Source organism: Rhinopithecus bieti, unplaced genomic scaffold, assembly GCF_001698545.2.
Source record: "Rhinopithecus bieti isolate Rb0 unplaced genomic scaffold, ASM169854v2 scaffold_4553, whole genome shotgun sequence".
In the NCBI taxonomy this organism is placed as follows: Eukaryota; Metazoa; Chordata; class Mammalia; order Primates; family Cercopithecidae; genus Rhinopithecus; species Rhinopithecus bieti.
Window position 1 is genome coordinate 1,405,052 of NW_016804694.1, and position 20,638 is coordinate 1,425,689.

At 51.0% G+C, this 20,638-nt stretch overlaps 1 protein-coding gene and 1 pseudogene across 1 annotated transcript; both read left to right on the plus strand.

Annotated features, from left to right (window-relative positions):
• The first annotated feature begins 1,695 nt into the window (after window positions 1–1,695).
• LOC108528296 (cytosol aminopeptidase pseudogene) lies at window positions 1,696–7,960 on the plus strand (annotated as a pseudogene).
• Window positions 7,961–11,435: 3,475 nt separating this feature from the next.
• CDKN1A (cyclin dependent kinase inhibitor 1A) lies at window positions 11,436–19,938 on the plus strand. The gene is given in 5 exon segments (XM_017870106.1): window positions 11,436–11,520; window positions 16,660–16,689; window positions 16,692–16,732; window positions 16,735–17,107; window positions 18,338–19,938. Coding segments are annotated over 4 exon segments (489 nt in total). The 5' UTR covers window positions 11,436–11,520; window positions 16,660–16,664; the 3' UTR covers window positions 18,388–19,938.
• Window positions 19,939–20,638: the final 700 nt, after the last annotated feature.

The window sequence follows — 20,638 nt, forward strand, 5'->3', positions numbered from 1 at the left end:
GGCTCACCGCAGTATTGACCTCCTGGGCTCCTACCTCAGCCTCCCCAGTAGCTGGGACCACAGGCATGTACCACCACACCTGGCTAATTTTTGTATTTTTTTGTAGAGACGGGTCTTCACCATGTTGCCCAGGCTGGTCTCTAACTCCTGGGCTCAAGTGATCCACTTGCCTCGGCCTCTCAAAGTGCTGGGATTACAGGAGTGATGCAGTATGCGGCCCCTCTCGTGTCTTCTTGCAGAGAGAATCTATATGTATACAGGACCTGAGCATTTGGCACAAGGGGTTCTCCCACCCCTATGTTGAGAATCACTGAGCTAGAGGGAGGAAGGTCCAATGGGGGTGATTTCAGGCATATTCAAAAGGGAGAAAGGAGAACTGGGCTTGCCCTGAAGTCTCACTGCAGCAAGCCCCCACCCTCCCGGAGTCCCACACACCCCATTAAGAAACTGTCAGGCCGGGCACAGTGGCTCACACCTGTAATCCCAGCACTTTGGAAGGCTGAGGTGGGTGGATCACGAGGTCAGGAGTTCGAGACCAGCCTGGCCAATATGGTGAAACCCTGTCTCTACTAAAAATGCAAAAATTAGCTGGGCATGGTGGCACGTGCCTATAGTCCCAGCTATTAGGAAGGCTGAGGCAGGAGAATCGCTTGATCCCAGGAGGCGGAGGTTGCAGTGAGCTGAGATTGCACCACTGCCCTCCAGCCTGGGCAACAGAGCAAGACTTCGTCTCAAAAGAGAAATAAAAGAAAGAAAGAAAAAGAAAAGAAACTGTCAGGGTCTATGTACCTGCATTTCTGGCAATAAAAGAACTTTTCTTCTTAATAATCCTTCTACCAGGCCTTCAGGGGATTTTCAGGTGGATTTGCTGACTAAGGGATTTTCTTGCATTTAAGTCCAGTGACTTCTCAGACTTTGATGTTGACTAATTTAGAAAGAAAAAGGAAAAGCTGTGTACCAGGAGGAAATGGGGTCCTGCTGTGTAACTTTAGTCTCACTGTCTCTTTGTGGCCTGGTTTCCTCCTTTGGGAACTGAAGAGGATCATGCCTACCTCATTTTTCTCAGTCTCTCTGGGGAATGGTAAGATTATAGCTATGAAAGCACCATTTTAGACATGCGGATATTGAGGTCCAAGTTCATGTTCTGCCCAGGTGGCATTCTTCTTATTCTTGTGGCCGCGTCAAGAGACTCAGCAGGAAAAGACCCTCTTACCGGAAGACAGGGGAGAGGAAGGAGTCCTGTCTGCTGTGCTCCCAGCTGTGATGGAGATGGCTAGTGGGTCCTCACAAATCTGCACGGCCCTCCGGGAACTACATTGACCTGTGCATCCGGGGTGCATCCAAGTTCTCACCAATGGAACGTGGGTGGGAGATGATGCCAGTCCCTTCTGAGCCTGGTGTGAAGAAATGCACGTGGCTTCTCTGGCACTTTCCCCTACCTGCAGCTGGAATCAGAGATCACGAGGCCCCAGGGAATGGTGGAGCCACATGGTGGAAAGAAACTAAGAGCCTGAATCACCACATGGAGGGCAGCCACCTGCCCACCTGAATACCTCTATTGGATTCATATGTGAGTGAGAAATAAACTTGTATTGGCTTGTCACTGAAATGTGAGAGTTTGTTTATTACAGGAGCGAATGTCGTCCTATCACACACCCTGACTTTTCTTCGTAAGTCCAATCCTAAGCTGCTAGGATGGATGTTGGAGGAGACATCAGCAGTGATTCCTCCCAGCAGGTACAGGGTTGTTAGAAACCACTGAGGATAGGGAAGAGGGAATAACACCTCCTCCCTGGCTCTGAGCTTGGCTCCAGTGTGACCACTAGCATTTGGGGCATGGGGGTTGCAGCTGTCACATTCCACAGTGGCCCCAGTGGCATTACAATTACAGATGACACTTAGAGCCACTCTAGGGAAGCAGAGGCAAGGACAAGCAGCTGATGGGATGGGGAGCAGAAGGGCTGGGGCCACAGCCAGAGCCCTGGATCTGCCCTGACCCCGGTCTGTGTCCCCTCAGCCGAAGCCAGCACTTCCTAGGGGCTCCATTTCTCTGTCTGTATGAGAGTCTAATACACCTGTCCTGGATGGGGGAGGGAGGAGTGTATGGACGGTGAGGAGTGAGAGAATGGATCTGAAACCTGACACCAGTGAGATTCCACACTGCTGTGCAATCAGAGGCCCCGAACCCAAGCCCCTCAGCCTATGCTGAGGCTTTTTCTTGGGAGGGGCTTAAAAAATATGTTAGGGAAGAAAAAAAATCAAAGTGCACAGTTCCTATTATTTTGGGATCATCCAGAAGGCTGTTGTGGGCTAAGGGGCCTGGAGAGGGTGTCTTGGGAGCTTTGAAGGCAGCTCAAAGGACTGAATTCAGAATCTGTGAGCAGCTCCCTTTGCTGCCAAATGTCTATTCTCAGGTGTCACAATCGTTGAAATTCCTCCATTAGGGCTTCATTTCTTTGGATTACTTTTTGTTTCTACACAAAAATGCAAGCAATGGTAATCCCCAATGTGTTCAGGGTTCTAGACTTGTTCCAATAATCCTAAAAGGCACAGATAGACAGTGAGGCCCAGATACCTGGTGTGGCTGCTTCTTCAATCATGCTTCTTCTGAGAGTGATTATGGGGCAATTCGACTCCTATATCCAGAAACTCTTACATATGTGCCCTAGAGACATGAATAAAAATACTTTTAGTAGCCCTATGTATAATAACAAAAACTGGCGATAACCCAAATGCCCATTGATAGGAGAACGAATAATTGGATATTTAAAAAACTGAAAATGGGCCGGGCATTGTGGCTCATGCCTGTAATCCCAAGACTTTGGGAGGCTGAGGCTGAAGTTTGAGCCCAGGAGTTTGAGACCAGCCTGGGTAACATAAGGAGACACCATCTCTATTGAAAAAAAAAATTAGCCAGGCACCTTGGTGTGTACCTGTGGTTCCAGCTACTTGGGAGGCTGAAGTGCAAGGATTGCTTGAGGCTGAGAGGTTAAGGCTGCAGTGAGCCATGATCACACCACTGTACTCCAGCCTGGGCGGCAGAGTGAGGCCCTGTCTCAAAACAAATAGGTAAATAAAAATAAAAATCGGAAAATGATTGAACCATGTTTAAATTATATATTGCTGCCTAACAAATCATGTTAAAACACAGTGACAACCACGATCATTTATTTGCTCACATTATATAATTCAGTCAGGGGTTTGGCTCCACCTGTGGAGGTTCAACTGGAGGTGGGGATCGACTCTCAAGATAGTTCTCTTATGGCTGGCAAGTTGATGATGACTGTTTGCTGGGAGATCTGCTGGAACTCTTAGCTAGTGGGCCTTGGTTATCCTGCATGTGACCTCTCCACAAGACTTCTCACAGCATGTTGGTCTCAGAGTAATCGAACTTCTTACATGGTGGCTTAAGGTCCCTAAGAATCCAAAAGCAACAGAAATTATTATACCTTCTTAAGGCTTAGGTCTGGAATGGGCACAGGGTTACTTCTGTCCCATTCTATTGGCTAAAAGAGTCACAAGCCAGAAATGTTCAAGGGGAGGCAACTACAAAAGAGTGTGAATACCCAGAGGTATACCTCACTGGGTGACATTGACTTCCACAAACCACAACCACCCACAACCATATGCATAAATATTAGGTTAGGTTATGTTTCAGTATCAAATAACCTCTACATTTCAGTGACTTCACACACAAATGGTTACTTTTTTCTTATATACATATCCCATAGAAGTTGCTGGGGCACTCTGCTCCGCACATTCACTCAGGGATCCAGGCTGATGGAGGCTCCACCATGTTGTAGTGGCACCACTGCACCATCTGAGACAGGAGACCTCACTTTTGCCACAACTGTGAAGGACAGAAAGGCTCGAGAATTTCACCTGGCCTTAGCTCTAAAAAGATAAATGTCACTTATGTTCACATTTCATCAGCTAGGACCAGTCACATGACCCCATCTACACTGTAAGTGGGGCTGGGAAATGGAGAACATCTGGAAAAATGGCTGAGCATTACTGTCTTGGCCACATGTGATAGAACTATTTAAAACAAAAGAAAGTTGTAGATAAAATGCAAGGTAGTGTTCGCTTTGGGGTAGGGGTGGAACACACAAGAAAGTATCAGTGATTTGTAATATTCTAGTTTTTGGTTTGAGTGGTGAGTGTTAATTATTTTTTAAAACAAATGAATGAATGAACAGACAAATGAATAAATGAAAGACAGGGCTCGGAAGCAGCAGCACTGAAGCCTAACCTCAGAGTACAGGCCAAAAATGACCCTTCAATAAACATTCACTGACTTCCCAGCTGAAGCTGGTAGACCTCTCCAAGGTACAAAGATGAATAAAATATGGGCTCAACCCCTCCAGGTGCCCAGCTCAGAGGATTCAGTAGACACATAAACCAAGCAGGTGGGCAAAGCACAGTGGAGAGTCTTGCTCAGTGGGAGCTCTGGGAGCTAGAGGGAGCCCGGAGAAGGCCTCACCCCAAGTCACATGTGTTGGGTCATGAAGAATCAATAGGAATTCAAAAGGTGGAGAATGCAGTGGAGATGGGGCAAGTTGGTCAGCGACACTCATTTTACCAAGAGAGAAAGATTTGTGCAAAGGCACAAAGAGGCCTTCACCCCTCAGTTGGCCTGTGTTCACAGCATTTCCTCACTGCCTTCTAGTCCCTAAATGATCTGATCAACTTACTCCCTCTGCACTGCACCACCCAGAACCTTCTGCAAGAGCCAGGCACTTGTCCTTCACAGTGGCTGCCATGAGTGTTGGCTGCTGATGCTTACAGCCAAGTCCTTCCCTGGCCTTAGAGGAGGAAGCTCTCTTGCCTGAGGTCATGCACTCCCCTACTGCAGGGGCAGCCACATCCACATCCAGATGACTGTTTGGAAACCCAGGGTGTAAGGACCTAGCTCTCACGCTTCAACTCAGCGAACTCTGCGGGACCATCCCAGCTTCAGGGGTCCTGGTGGGATCAGCCAAGGCCTCTCTGGGCCTCCAGCCTCCAGCAGACCCCAGTTCTTCTCTCTGCCCAATTCTGTTGCTTTTATATCCAGACAAGTGTTGATTGTGAATGCACTCCCCAATAAACTTCCTTCAAGCAAAACTCTTATGTGTTTTCTGGGAAACCTACCTAAGATATCCACTAAAATACAGATAATTACTAAATTCCAAGGGATGCCTTTCCTAGGGATGCACAGCAATTATCATTATAACTAATATTCATGGAGTGATTTCTATGTGCCAGGCTAAGCACTTTGCTTTTAAGATCACATTTAATGAAGAACAGAGCCTCATAGTAAGAATACAAGTCTTTTCTTTTATTTATTTATTTATTTTTTTTGAGACAGAATTTTGCTCTTGTTGCCCAGGCTGGAGTGCAATGGCGCAATCTCAGCTCACTGCAACCTCCACCTCCCAAGTTCAAGCGATTCTCCTGCCTCAGCCTCCCAAGTAGCTGGGATTACAGGCATGTACCATCATACCTGGCTAATTTTTGAATTTTTAGCAGAGACGGGGGTTTCATCATGTTTCATCATGTTGGTCAAGCTGGTCTCGAACCCCTGACCTCAAATTATCTGCCTGCCTCAGCCTCCCAAAGGGCTGGAATTACAGGTGTGAGCCACCATGCCAGGCCTATTTATTTATTTATTTATTTTTGAGACAGAGTTTCGCTCTGTCGCCTTGGCTGGAGTGCAATGGCGCAATCCTGGCTCACTGCAACCTCCGTCTCCCAGGTTCAAGCAATTCTCCTGCCCCAGTCTCCCAAGTAGCTGGGATTACAGGTGCCTGCCACTATGCCTGGCTAATTTTTTTGTAGTTTTTAGTAGAGACGGGTTTCACCATGTTGGCCAGGCTGGTCTTAAAGTCCTGAACTCAGGTGATCCACGTGCCTTGGCCTCTCAAGTGCTGGGATTACAGGCATGAGCCACCATGCCTGGCCAGGCCTATTTATTTTTATTTTCAATTTTTTTTAAGGCTAGTCAAATAAAGCAGTGGGAGTGGAGAAGGAGCAAATAAACCTGTAACTGGTTGTGATCAATTAGTTGTAAACACCACCGCACTCAGACCAACCTAAAAAAATGAATTTCTAATGGTGAAATTTCAGGCTTAGGCAGTAGTAAGCTTGGGAATCTGGAGGTGTTTGTGTTGCACAAATTCTGTCACAAATTTCCCTGCCTTAATGTATGCTCAGTCCTGATCCTTATGTTGACTGGGTAAAGCCCCCAGCAGGTCAGGGTGTTAGTTCCCAAAGTCATTCTTCTAAAAAAAAAAAAAAAAAAAAAAAGGCCAGGCATGGTGGCTCATGCCTGTAATCTCAGCACTTTGGGAGGCAGAGGCAGGTGGATCACCTGGGGTCAGGAGTTGGAGACTAGCCTGGCCAACATGGTGAAATCCTGTCTCTACTAAAATACAAACATTAGGCGGGGTGAGTCGTCATCCGATGTCTGGCCGTGAGATGTTTCGGGAGCTGGGGTCTCTCCCCCGCAGACGTGATGAAGGGCCTTGTTTTAGGAATCTATTCCAAAGAAAAAGAAGATGATGTGCCACCGTTCACAAGTGCAGGAGAGAATTTTGATAAATTGATAGCTGGAAAGCTGAGAGAAACTTTGAACATATCTGGACCACCTCTGAAGGCAGGCAAGACTTGAACCTTTTATGGTCTGCATCAGGACTTCCCCAGAGTGCTGCTAGTTGGCCTCAGCATAAAGGCAGCCAGAATCGACGAACAGGAAAACTGGCGTGAAGGCAAAGAAAACATCAGAGCTGCTCTTGCAGCGGGATGCAGGCAGATTCAAGACCTGGAGCTCTCTTCCATGGAGGTGGAACCCTGTGGAGACACTCAGGCTGCTGAGGAGGGAGCGGTGCTTGGTCTCTATGAATACAATGACCTAAAGCAAAAGAAGAAGATGGCCATGTCGGTGAAGCTCTATGGAAGTGGGGCTCAGGAGGCCTGGCAGAAAGGAGTTCTGTTTGCTTGTGGGCAGAACTTGGCACGTCACTTGATGGAGACACAAGCCAACGAGATGATGCCAACCAGATTTGCTGAAATTATTGAGAAGAATCTCAAAAGTGCTAATAGTAAAACTGAGGTTCATATCAGACCCAGGTCTTGGATAGAGGAACAGGCAATGGGATCATTCCTCAGTGTGGCCAAAGGATCTGACGAGCCCCCAGTCTTCTTGGAAATTCACTACGAAGGCAGCCCCAATGCAAACAAGCCACCTCTGGTGTTTATTGGGAAAGGAATTACCTTTGACAGTGGTGGTATCTCCATCAAGGCTTCTGCAAATATGGACCTCATGAGGGCTGACATGGGAGGAGCTGCAACTATATACTCAGGCATTGTGTCTGCTGCAAAGCTCAATTTGCCCATTAATATTACAGGTCTGGCCCCTCTTTGTGAAAATATGCCTAGCAGCAAGGTCAGCAAGCTGGGGGATGTTGTTAGAGCCAGGAACGGGAAGACTATTCAGGTTGATAACACTGATGCCGAGGGGAGTCTCATACTGGCTGATGCGCTCTGTTATGTGCACACGTTTAACCCGAAGATCATCCTTAATGCTACCACCTTAACAGGTGCCTTGGATATAGCTTTGGGGTCAGGTGCCACTGGGGTCTTTACCAATTTATCCTGGCTCTGGAACAAGCTCTTTGAGGCCAGCATTGAAACAGGGGACCGCGTCTGGAGGATGCCTCTCTTCAAACATTATACAAGACAGATTGTAGATTGCCAGCTGGCGGATGTTAACAACGTTGGAAAATATAGATGTGCGGGGGCATGTACAGCTGCGGCATTCCTGAGAGAATTCGTGACTCATCCTAAGTGGGCACATTTAGACACAGCAGGCATGATGACCAGCAAAGATGAGGTTCCCTATCTACAGAAAGGCATGACCGGGAGGCCCACAAGAACTCTCATAGACTTCTTACTTCGTTTCAGTCAAGACAGTGCTTAGTTCAGATACTCAAAAATGTCTTCACTCTGTCTTAAATTGGACAGTTGAACTTAAAAGATTTTTGAATGAATGGATGAAAATCTTTTAAAGGAGACAAAGGATGGTATTTAAAATGTAGAACACAATGAAATTTTATGCCTTGATTTTTTTTTTTCACTTTACACAAAGATTTGTGTTTTTTGTTTTTTGTTTTTTTTTGTTTTGAGACGGAGTCTCGCTCTGTCGCCCAGGCTGGAGTGCAGTGGCGCGATCTCGGCTCACTGCAAACTCCGCCTCCTAGTTTCAAGTGATTCTCCCTGCTCAGCCTCCTGCATAGCTGGGACTACAGACGCCCACCACCACGCCCGGCTGATTTTTGCATTTTTAGTAGAGACGGGGTTTCACCGTATTGGCCAGGCTGGTCTCAAACTCCTGACCTTGTGATCCACCCGCCTCGACCTCCCAAAGTGCTGGGATTACAGGTGTGAGCCACCACGTCCAGCCAGTATGTTTTTAATTGAGAAGCAAAATTGTACTTCAGATTTGTGATGCTAGGAACATGAGCAAACTGAAAATTACTATGCACTTGTCAGAAACAATAAATCCAACTTTTTGTGCAAAAAAAAAAAAAATACAAGCATTAGCTGGGCACAGTGGCACATGCCTATAATCCCAGCTACTTGGGAGGCTGAGGCAGAAGAATTGCTTGAACCCGGGAAGCGGAGACTGCAGTGAGCTGAGATTGCGCCACTGCTGACTTGGTCTCAAAAAACAAAACAAAACAGAAAAACAAAATGAAAACAAAAAGCCAAGGCTGCTTCTGCTCAATAATGTTCTATCTTTGTTCCGCCTCTTCTCTGGGGTCTCACTTCTTGGGAGCCTGTGTGGAGGTGAATTCCTCTGAAAGCTGACTGCCCCTATTTGGGACTCCCCAGGCTCTTTCTGAGAAATGGTGACATTGTTCCTAGCACTTCCTCTCCTTTCCTAGGCAGCTCCTGCAGCCACCACTGAGCCTTCCTCACATCCTCCTTCCTCAGGTTTGGGCTTTCCACCTTTCACCATTCCCCTACCCCACGCTGCTCCACCACAGTCTGGGGAGGGGGCTGGTCTGGGCGCTCTTGTTCCCCATGCTGAGCCTCCCTCCATCCCTATGCTGCCTGCTTCCTGGGAACATGCTTGGGCAGCAGGCTGTGGCTCTGATTGGCTTTCTGACCGTCAGGAACATGTCCCAACATGTTGAGCTCTGGCATAGAAGAGGCTGGTGGCTATTTTGTCCTTGGACTGCCTGTTTTCAGGTGAGGAAGGGGATGGTAGGAGACAGGCAACCTCTAGAGACCCCAGGTAGACCTTGGCCTGTTACACTGAATAGGGTATGTGATCTGCCGGCAGATGCTTGGGACAGGGCTGGGATCTGGTGCATGTGTGCTTGTGTGAATGTGTGCTGGGAGTCAGATTTTGTGTGTGACTTCTAACAACCTACTCCCTTGCCTTCCTCAGGGCAGAGGTCCTCCCTTAGAGTGTGTCTGTGTACACATTCAAGTGCATGGTTGCAAACTTTTTTTTTAAAGCACTGAATAGTACTAGACACTTAGTAGGTACTTAAGAAACATTGAATGTGGTGGTGGTGGTGAGCTAGAAATTATAAAAAAAATTCTTTCCCAAAACAACAACAAAAGAATTATTTCATTGTGAAGCTCAGTACCACAAAACTTTAAATAATTAATTACAAGCCTTTATTAAAAAAATTTTTTTCCCCCAAAGTAAACAGACAATGTCTAGTCTATTTGAAATGCCTGAAAGCAGAGGGGCTTCAGGGCAGTGGGAGGAGATGCCTGTCCTCTGCTGGACATTTGACAACCCACCCTTTGGATGGTTTGGATGTATAGGAGGGAAGGTGCAGACAGCAGTGGGGCTTAGAGTGGGGTCCTGAGGCCGTGCTGTGGCCTTTCTGGGGTTTAGCCACAATCCTGGCCTGACTCTAGGACCAGGCAGGCCAAGGGGGTCTGCTGCTGTGTCCTCCCACCCCTACGGGCTCCTATCCCCACAGCAGAGGAGAAAGAAGCCTGTCCTCCCCGAGGTCAGCTGCGTTAAAGGAAGAAGACTGGGCATGTCTGGGCAGAGATTTCCAGACTCTGAGCAGCCTGAGATGTAAGTGATTGTAGCTGCTCCAAGCCTGGGTTCTGTTTTTTAGTGGGATTTCTGTTCAGATGAACAATCCATCCTCTGCAATTTTTTAAAAGCAAAACTGCAGATGTTTCAGGCTCAGAAAGGAGACAAAGGTGAAGTCCAAGGGAGGGCAGGGGTGTGGGGTAGATGGGAGTGGATAGACATGTCATTCATCTCTGTGTCTGTCAGAAGCACCAGTAGACACTTCCAGAATTGTCCTTTATTTATGTCATCTCCATAAATCATCTGCAAATGAGGGTTATTTGGCATTTTTGTCATTCTGGAGCCACAGAAATAAAGGATGACAAGCAGAGAGTCCTGGGCAGGAGGCAAAAGGCCTGTGTTCCAACTATAGTCATTTCTTTGCTGCATGATCTGAGTTAGGTCACTAGACTTCTCTGAGCCCCAGTTTCCCCAGAAGTGTACAGGGGCTATGTGGGGAGTACTCAGGAAACAGACAACTCACTCGTCAAATCCTTCCCTTCCTGGCCAACAAAGCTGCTGCAACCACAGGGGTTTCGTCTGTTGAGGTGAGTGTAGGGTGTACAGAGATTGGTTCAATGTCCAATTCTTCCGTTTCCCTGGAGATCAGGTGGCCCTTTTCTGGTAGTGTCTCCAATTCCCTCATTCCTGGAAGCATGTGACAATCAACAACTTTGTATACTTAAGTTCAGTGGACCTCAATTTCCTCATCTGTGAAATAAACGGGACTGGAAAAGCATTCTGGCCTCAAGATGCTTTGTTGGGGTGTCTAGGTGCTCCAGATGCTCCTGGGAGAGGTGACCTAGTGAGGGATCAGTGGGAATAGAGGTGATACTATGGAACTTTTCTGGAAATTGCAGAGAGGTGCATCGTTTTTATTATTTATGAATTTTTATTTATTAATGTCATCCTCCTGGTCTTTTCAGCTGCATTGGGTAAATCCTTGCCTGCCAGGTCGGACTCCCCGACCCCCAGAGTGGGTCAACGGTGGGCCAGAAAGGGGGCTCATTCTAACAGTGCTGTGTCCTCCTGGGGAGTGCCAACTCATTCTCCAAGTAAAAAAAGCCAGATTTGTGGCTCACTTCGTGGGGGAAATGTGTCCAGCGCACCAGCGCAGGCGAGGGACTCGGGGAGGAGGGAAGTGCCCTCCTGCAGCACGCAAGGTTCCGGACCGGCTGGTCTGCTGGAACTCGGCCAGGCTCAGCTGGCTCGGCGCTGGGCAGCCAGGAGCCTGGGCCCCGGGAGGGCGGTCCCGGGCGGCGCGGTGGGCCGAGCGCGTGTCCCGCCTCCTTGAGGCGGGCCCGGACGGGTGCGCTGGTATATCAGGCCGCGCTGAGCTGCGCCAGCTGAGGTGTGAGCAGCTGCCGAAGTCAGTTCCTTCTGGGGCCAGAGCTGGGCGCGGATTCGCCGAGGCACCGAGGCACTCAGAGGAGGTGAGAGAGCGGCGGCAGACAACAGGGGACCCCGGGCCGGCGGCCCAGAGCCGAGCCGAGCGTGCCCGCGTGTGTCCGTGCGTGTCCGCGAGGATGCGTGTTCGCGGGTGTGCGCCGCGTTCACAGGTGTTTCTGTGGCAGGTGAATGACGGGCGTGGGTCGGTGCGCACTCGGCTTGCGCACACGGTATCTGTAAGTGCGCGGGTGACGGGGGTCAGGATGTGCCGGAGACCCCGGGCAGAGAGCGGGATTACAAGTACAGGGCTCCCGGGCCACGCTCCCCGCCCCTGGAAACCCAGCTGGGGCGAGAGAGGGCGTGGACCGGACAGCTCTGGGAGCTCGCCTTTGGCTGCGGTTGGCTGCAGGCCCCAGGCGCAGTTTGCTCGCGGCCTGGGGATGAAGTCCGTGTCCCTGGAGGGGCCCAGGAGGGGCAAGGAAAGCGGAGTGGAGTAAATTCGTCTAGGATCGGTCCTAGGCGGCTCTCGGCTCCAACTGGCGCCGCCCTGGCCCAGGTCCCAGGTTCAGGTCCTCTACGCCACTGTGTCCACCACCTGGCTGGGCACTGAGGTCAGCGCGGGCTGTTTCCCGGCCCTTGGGAATGTGCCAGGACACGTCCCCTAAGGACAAGCGAGGAGGTGACTCATTGTGACAAGGAGACCCCAGGGAACGGACTGTATGAGGTCAGAACCCCGCCCGGGAAGGGGCACAGTGGGACTCCCAAAGCCCTCTCCCCTGCCCCTTCGCGGTCTCCGTCCTCCCATCGGCACAGTGACCTATTTGGCTGGAACAGCTTGTTCCCAGGGAAGCAGGGCACCGGAGGTCCAGGACACCGCGTCGGGTCCCCGCTTCGCGGCGCGCCCTAGGAGTCGGGGAGTCACGACTCTGCGCTGGGCGGGCTCCAACCAGCCTGTCAGTCGGGGAAGGGCAAGGGTCTCCTCTAACTCTTTCCCACCGCGGCCGGGAGAATCACGGCCCAGACTGCCCTGGGGTCGGGGCGCTGGACTCCGGGACGAGAGCGGAGCCCACGCCTGGGTGGGAGGTGGTAAGGGGTCAGGTCTTTGCGGGGTGGGGATTCTGGGGGGCACGACGCTGCTCAGGGCCTCCATCAGCTGCCTCGGTGGCGCCCCGACCTAGCTCAGATTCCCTCTCCGAAAGCGACAGGGCTGAGCTGAGCAGGGGGGCGAGTCGCCCCCTGGGGCGCCGCCGCCTGGCGCGGATCACAGCGCGTCCTCTCGGTCCAGAACCCCTGGGGGACACTTGCGCCCTCTTCGTGAGGAAAAGCATCTTGGAGCTGGGTTTGGAACTTGGGGCGCCCAGGCAGCTTCCCCTCTCCTTCCCTCCCTCCACGTCGCGTTTCTGGGAGGACTTGCGAGCGGTTTTGTTTTCGTTGCTCCCGTCTATTTTTATTTTCCAGGGATCTGACTCATCCCGTGCTTTGGGCGTGGAGATAAGGTGGAGGGGCCGGCTCCCAGCGCGCGCGCGCGCGCGTGTGTGTGTGCGCGCGCGCGTGTGTGCGTGTGTGTGTGTGTGTGTGTGTGTGTGTGTGTGTGTGTGTCAGAGACGGCACAAGAGCGCGCGGTTTCCCAACAGCGGCGGGAGTTTCGGAAGCCTGGCCGGCTCAGCGTGACGTGTTCGCGGCGCCCCCCCCACCCGTCCCCTCCCATGCTCCCCCTCCCCACCCCAGGGTGACGCGCAGCCGGAGTGGAAGCAGAGTTTTGGCGGGCGAGCAGCGCCTTGCAGGAAACTGACTCATCACTACTCCCTCCCGCGGTCCGAGGCTCTGCCCACGCACCTCCCACCCCGCGCGTGATTTCCTGGAGGCCGGCGCCCCCTCCCGGCCCTGGCGGGAATAGCACACTGGCTTTCCCGCGGAGTGGGGCTGGCCGGCGCGAATCGCCGCGGCTGCTCCTGGTCTCATCCGAGAATAACCCCTATGCCATTACCACCCCTTCAAAGGAGCACTCCTTAGATTCAACAGTATTTACTGAGCTCTTACTGGAAATTAAAATATGGCTGAAGTCTAAGGCAGCAAGGCCAATAAAGGAGGCTATTTTCAGTTGTTTGTAAAACACGGGTTTACGTTTCTGTTTTCTTTGGGCTGAAAGTTATTATGACGATGAGCATGAGAGCAGATTTTGATGGGGGAGGAGAGGCCTATAAGAGCCATAAGAGAAGGATGGGTGGTAGAAGAGGAGAGGGTACCTGCGTAGATCCTAGTCCTGTCTTGAGCTCCCGGGAGCCAGGGAATATCCAGCTCCTTGATGAAGCCCTAGGCGGGCTCCTCCTCCTTGTGCCTATGATGTATTGAGACCAAGAATGTCCATTTCAAACAAACCAGTGTGTCCCCCTTTGGCTGGCACCCCAAGAGTGCTCATCGAGGAATGGTGCCAAACACTTGCTTGAATCTTCGATTTGGATTAAGTTGGTCTCAGGAGGCAGGGCCTCAGCAATCTATATTTTGAAAAAGCTCCCTAGGTGCTTTTTTCTTGCTTTTTTCTTTCTTTTTTTTTTTTGAGACAGAGTCTCACTCTGTCACCCAGGCTGGAGTGCAATGGCACCATCCTGGACTCAAACAGTCCTCGTGTTTCAGCCTCCCAAGTAACTGGGACCACAGGTGTGACCCTCCATGCCCAGCATTTTTTTTTTTTTTTTTTTTTTGAGACGGAGTCTCACTCTTTTGCCCAGGCTGGAGTACAGTGGCACGATCTTAGCTCACTGCAACCTCCGCCTGCTGGGTTCAAGCAATTCTCCTGCCTCAGCCTCCCAAATAGCTGGGGCTACAGGTGTACACCACCACGCCTGGCTAATTTTTGTAATTTTAGTAGAGATGGGGTTTTGCCATGTTGGCTAGGCTGGTCTTGAACCCCTGACCTCAGATGATCTGCCCGCCTTGGCCTCCCGGAGTGCTGGGATTACAGGCGTGAGCTACTGCACCCAGCCACCCAGCTAATTTTTATTTACTTTTATTTTTAGTAGAGACAGGGTCTCGCTGTGTTGCCCAGGCTAGTCTTGGACCCTTGGGCTCAAATGATTCTCCCATCTCTGCCTCCCAGAGTGTTAGGATTACAGGCATGAGCCTCTGCCCTGGCCTCCCCAAGTGATTCTGATGGGCCTCTCTGGTTAAGAAACCTCAAAATTAGAGAGGGAGTGGGGTTCAACACTAGAGCACAGGACTCAGGGCAAACAGGCCTGGGTTCAGATCCTGGCTGTGCCACTTGTGAACTGTGTAATGTTGGTCAAGTTACTTAACTTCTCTGAGACTTGGTTGCCTCTTCTGTATAAAGGGAGCTAATAGATATCCACTTTTTAGGAGGACTGATGTTTTTAAACTGCTTAGAACAGCCCTCAAACATAAAAATATATAAATAAATCCCAACTCATGCCTAGGGGAGGGTGGACAGAGGTTATTTGAGGGCTCTGTCCACTGTACTGGGTGACCCCTTTATGGGACAGTGGCCTTTGGCCTTTTCAGCTGTATGACTTAGAGGCAAGTCTCGTATCTCTTCTGTCTCCTGCCGTTTAAACTTGGTGTGAAGTTACCAAGAGCCTCCTCTCCCAACCAGCTGGGACGTGAAACTGTGGGCTCCACTGATCACAAGCAGTGGGGTGAGGTGGGGTGGAGCAGATGTGGCATGTGTCCCGGGCTTCCTGCCTCAGGAGGACTCAGCAGAGCTTCCCCCCCAGAGCCTGCAAGTTGGGACTTGTCCCTAGGAAAACCCAGTTGCTGCCAAGGTCGTGCAGTCACTCAGCCCTGGAGTCAAGCCAGAGCAGGCAGGTAGGTGCCAGGGCTCCCTCATGGGCAAACTCACCCTCCGTTTTCCCTCTCCTGAAGTGGGAGGAGAGGAGCCAGGTAGACCAGCCACCTTTAATTTTCTTTGCCTGCAAAACGGGTTCCTTGGACACAGGCAACACGGGGCAGAGGCTGCCAGGTGTCTAGACTTCAGATCACCTGATGTGCCTGGCAGGATGTGGCTCAGCCTGGGAGAAATCATCCCTTGCGCTGCCCCGCCCTGCCACTCCTTACCCCTAGGCCACCCGCCTGACGACATCCTTGGGAAAGGCCCGCAGCCTACAGCACCTGTCAGCCGCTGTCTGAAGGAGGTAGTTGGCAGGGGGAAGTGATAGGGTGGAGGCTCAATAAAACTGAAGGCGGAGAGGAATAATCATACTTCTGTTTTCCATGCACTTCTGTATACGAAGTGCTGCTGGCACGTTACCTACATTAACTCAGTTAATTCTCATGTCTATCCTCTGAGACAGTCACCATTACTATCCCCATTTTATAGACGAGGAAAATAGAGCTCAGACAAGTTAAGTTGCTTGCCCAGGGTCACCTAGTAAAACCTGGACTCCAACCCAGGTGATCTGACTCCAGAGCTCTCCTGCTTAACCACCAAGACACAGCCTTTCATTCAGCTCTGTTCTGTCTGCCTTGCTGCATGGACTCCCTGATCAATTGCTTGAGTATGTGTCCGTAGCCATGCTCTTTAAACTTGTACATGGCCCCATTTGTGGGTGAAGAAACTGAGACCTAGAGATATTAAGTGGTTTTTTAAAGCTTACGTAGTAACTGGCAGAGCTAGGACCACAACCTGGGTGCTTTTTGCTCCAAAGTCCAGGGTAATTTTACTTGGTCCAGCAGGGTTACCCTACTTGGGGATCTGGGTAGGGGGATTCAGGAGGCTGGAGGAACTGTCAGACTGTTTCTTCTTCTGAGAATTGACCTCCTGGCCACGGCTAGGATTAGGAAACTGCTGGACTCTGGCAATTCACATGTATTTGGGGGGCAGTCACACCCATGAGGGACACCTCTGGGGGGAAAACACATTGATTTTAGCTGAAAATACCTGGTGGCAAACAGGACCCTGGTCCTTGCTCTTGCAATAAATTTGCCTTTGTTGACATTAGCTTGCCCTTCAGTTGCCTGCTCTGCCAGTGACCTTGGGGTGCCAGGCTGGCTGCGCTCTGCTGGTGGGGGTCAGGCCTCCTGTGGGAAGGAGGCAGGAAGACCAGCTGGAAGGAGTGAGAGAGACCCTCTGGTAGGAAGACGTCACCTGAGGTGACACAGCAAAGCCCAGTCAGGTAACATCGTGTCCAGTCTCCACGGTGACCAGGACCTTCCTTGTGTCTCTGCTGCAGGCGCCATGTCAGAACAGGCTGGGACTGTCCGTCCGAACCATGCGGCAAGCAAGGCTGCCGCCGCCTCTTTGGACCCCGGTGACAGCGAGCAGACTGAGCCACTGTGATGCGCTAATGGCGGGCTGTATCCAGGAGGCCCGTGAGCGATGGAACTTCGACTTTGTCACCGAGACACCACTGGAGGGTGACTTCGCCTGGGAGCGTGTGCGGGGCCTTGGCCTGCCCAAGCTCTACCTTCCCACAGGGCCCCGGCGGGGCCGGGATGAGTTGGGAGGAGGCAGGCGGCCTGGCACCTCGCCTGCTCTGCTGCAGGGGACAGCAGAGGAAGACCATGTGGACCTGTCGCTATCTTGTACCCTTGTGCCTCGCTCAGGGGAGCAGCCTGAAGAGTCCCCAGGTGGACCTGGAGACTCTCAGGGTCGAAAACGGCGGCAGACCAGCATGACAGGTGAGGACATGTACAGGGAAGGACATTGTAAAGGACCAGGATTCTCAGAATCCATGGTCCAAGGGCTGACCTGTCTGGTCCTAGTCCAGAGTGCTCCTTAGGTAGAAGGAAACAGGCCCAGAGAGGGGAAGCAACCTTCCTGAGGTCACACAGCAAGTAGGCAGCAAAGACCAACTAGCTAACATTTATTGGGAATGTTCATTATGCCAGGCCCTTTGCCAAGCTTCTAAGGTAGATTTATTTAGTCCTTATAGCAATGTTATACCATAAGACATTCTTGTCACCCTCCCCGCCTTTCTTTTTGAGACAAGTGTCTTAACTCTGTTGGCCAGACTGGAGTGCAGTGGTGTGATCATGGCTTACTGCAACTTCAAACTCCTGGGCTCAAGCGATCTTCCTACGTCAGCCTCCTGGGTAGCTGGGAAGCTGGGACTGCAGGTGCACACCACTATGCCCGCTAATGCACACCACTATGCACAGCACTAATTTTTTGAGTTGGGGTAGAGACAAGGTCTCACCATGTTGCCTGGGCTGGTCTTGAACTCCTGAGCCCAAGCAATCCTCCTGCCTCAGCCTCCCAAAGTGTTGTGATTACAGGCATGAGCCACCGTGCCTGGCCCCTTGCCATCCTTTTAGGGCAAGGAAACCAGGCTCAGAGAGGTAGAGTGATTTGTCTAAGGTCTCAAAGGGAATTTGCAGTTGGGTCAGGACTGATTATAATAACAACTACTAACGTTTGTATGGGCCCAGCATTGTGCTGAACACTTTCATGGATTTCGTAACAGAATCCCTAGATCACCACTGTCCAGTAGAACTCTGCAGGGATGGGAGTGTCCGGTGCAGGGGCCACGAGCCACATACAGCTGTTGTGCATTTGACACACAGCTCATGTGACTGAGGAACTGAATTGTTCATTTGATTTGATTTTAGTCTGTTTAAACAAGCACACGGAGCTAGTAGTGGCTCCTCTACCGGGCAGCTTGGCTTAGAGCAGACCCATGGGTGCAGGTGTGGTGACTGACGAAATCACATCCGTGAAGCATGGTGGGACACTCCGTAAATACCCCTTAAGAGACAGAGTGGGCATTCCCCGAGTTCTTCCTATCCTCAGCAGTCGGCCCTGTCGGCCGCAGGGAAGGGTGTCCTGGCCTCCCGCTGTCTGCCTTGGGTGGGCAGCTCCGCCGCGTCCTCTTCCTCGTGGCCTGGCTGACTTCTACTCTCTCTCCTCAGATTTCTACCACTCCAAACGCCGGCTGATCTTCTCCAAGAGGAAGCCCTAATCAGCCCACAGGAGGCCTGCAGTCCTGGAAGCACGAGGACCTCAAAGGCCCTCTCTACATCTTCTGCCTTAGTCTTTTAAGTTTGTGTGTCTTAATTATTATTTGTGTTTTAATTTAAACACCTCCTCATGTACATACCCTGGCCGCCCCCTGCCCCCCAGCCTCTGGCCTTAGAATTATTTAAACAAAAACTAAGCAGTTGAATGAGAGGTTCCTAAGAGTGCTGGGCATTTTTATTTTATGAAATACTATTTAAAGCCTCCTCATCCCGTGTTCTCCATTTCCTCTCTCCTGGAGGTCAGGTGGGCCGGCTTCAAGCCAGCTACTTCCTCCTCCCCGCTCATCCGCTGGGTGGTACCCTCTGGAGGGGTGTGGCTCCCTCCCCTCGTTGTCACAGGGGTTATGAAATTCACCCCTTTCCTGGACACTCAGAACTGAATTCCTTTTAATTTGAGAAGTAAACAGATGGCACTTTGAAGGGGCCTCACTGAGTGGGGGCACCATCAAAAACTTTGGAGTCCCCTCACCTCCTCTAAGATTGGGCAGGGTGACCCTGAGGTGAGCACAGCCTAGGGCTGAGCTGGGGACTTGGTACCCTCCTGGCTCTTGATACCCCCCTCTGTCTTTTGAAGGCAAGGGGAAGGTGGGGTCCTGGAGCAGACCACCCCACCTGCCCTCATGGCCCCTCTGACCTGCACTTGGAAGCCCGTCTCAGTGTTGGACCTTTTCCCTCTTTGGCTCCCCCTGTAACTTTTGAGGAGCCCCAGCTACCCTTCTTCTCCAGCTGGGCTCTGCAGTTCCCCTCTGCTGCTCTCCCTCCCTCTTGTCCTTTTCCTCCAGTACCCTCTCAGCTCCAGGTGGCTCTGAGGTACCCGTCCCACCCCCATCCCCAGCTCAATGGACTGGAAGGGGAAGGGACACACAAGAAGGCTGCCCTAGTTCTACCTCAGGTAGCTCAAGCAGCGACTACCCCCTCCTCTTTTAGCTCTGGGGTGAGGGTCCCGTGTGGTGGCACAGGCCCCCTTGAGTGGGGTTATCTCTGTGTTAGGGGTGTATGCCATCATACACCCCATGGGAGTAGATCCTTCTAGGAGGGAGACACTGGCCCCTCAAATCGTCCAGCGACCTTCCTCATCCACCCCATCCCTCCCCAGTTCATTGCACTTTGATTAGCAGCTGAACAAGGAGTCAGACGTTTTAAGATGGTGGCAGTAGAGGCTGTAGACAGGGCATGTCACGTGGGCTCCTATGGGTCTGGGAGTGGTTGTCTTTCCTGGCACTAACGTTGAGCCCCTGGAGGCACTGAAGTGCTTAGTGTACTTGGGGTGTTGGGGTCTGACCCCAAACACCTTCCAGCTCCTGTAACATACTGGCCTGGACTGTTTTCTCTCAATTCCCCATGTGTCCTGGTTCCCCTGTCTCTCCACCTAGACTGTAGACCTCTCGAGGGCAGGGACCACACCCTGTACTGTTCTGTGTCTTTCACAGCTCCTCCCACAGTGCTGAATATACAGCAGGTGCTCAATAAATGATTCTTAGTGACTTTACTTGCAATATTACTATTGTGGTCATTATACCTTATTATAAGAATAAATAAATGGGCTTTTGGGAAGGGTTTAATCATTTAAAAAATAATTTTAAAAAATAAGCATTTAAATTTAGAGAATGCAGAAAACTTAGCAAACAGAAAGACTATGCTGCAGAAAACAAACAACAACAAAACAAAAACTACTGTCACACCTCTGCAAAGATCACCACTGCAACATTTTGGTTTGTTATGTAATCTTTTTGTAAAGAATATATTACAGCTTAACATCATTACTCATCAGATAAATGCAAATTAAGATACCACAATAAGATACCACCATATACTTACCAGAATGACTAAAATTAAAAAGACTGACAATGCCAAGTGTTGGCAAGGTTGTAGAGCAATTGGAGCTCTTATTTAAAAAACTGTTTGGGGCCGGGCGCAGTGGCTCAAGCCTGTAATCCCAGCACTTTGGGAGGCCGAGACGGGCGGATCACGAGGTCAGGAGATCGAGACCATCCTGGCTAACACGGTGAAACCCTGTCTCTACTAAAAAATACAAAAAACTAGCCGGGCGAGGTGGCGGCGCCTGTAGTCCCAGCTACCCGGGAGGCTGAGGCAGGAGAATGGTGTGAACCCGGGAGGCGGAGCTTGCAGTGAGCTGAGATCCGGTCACAGCACTCCAGCCGGGTGACAGAGTGAGACTCCGTCTCAAAAAAA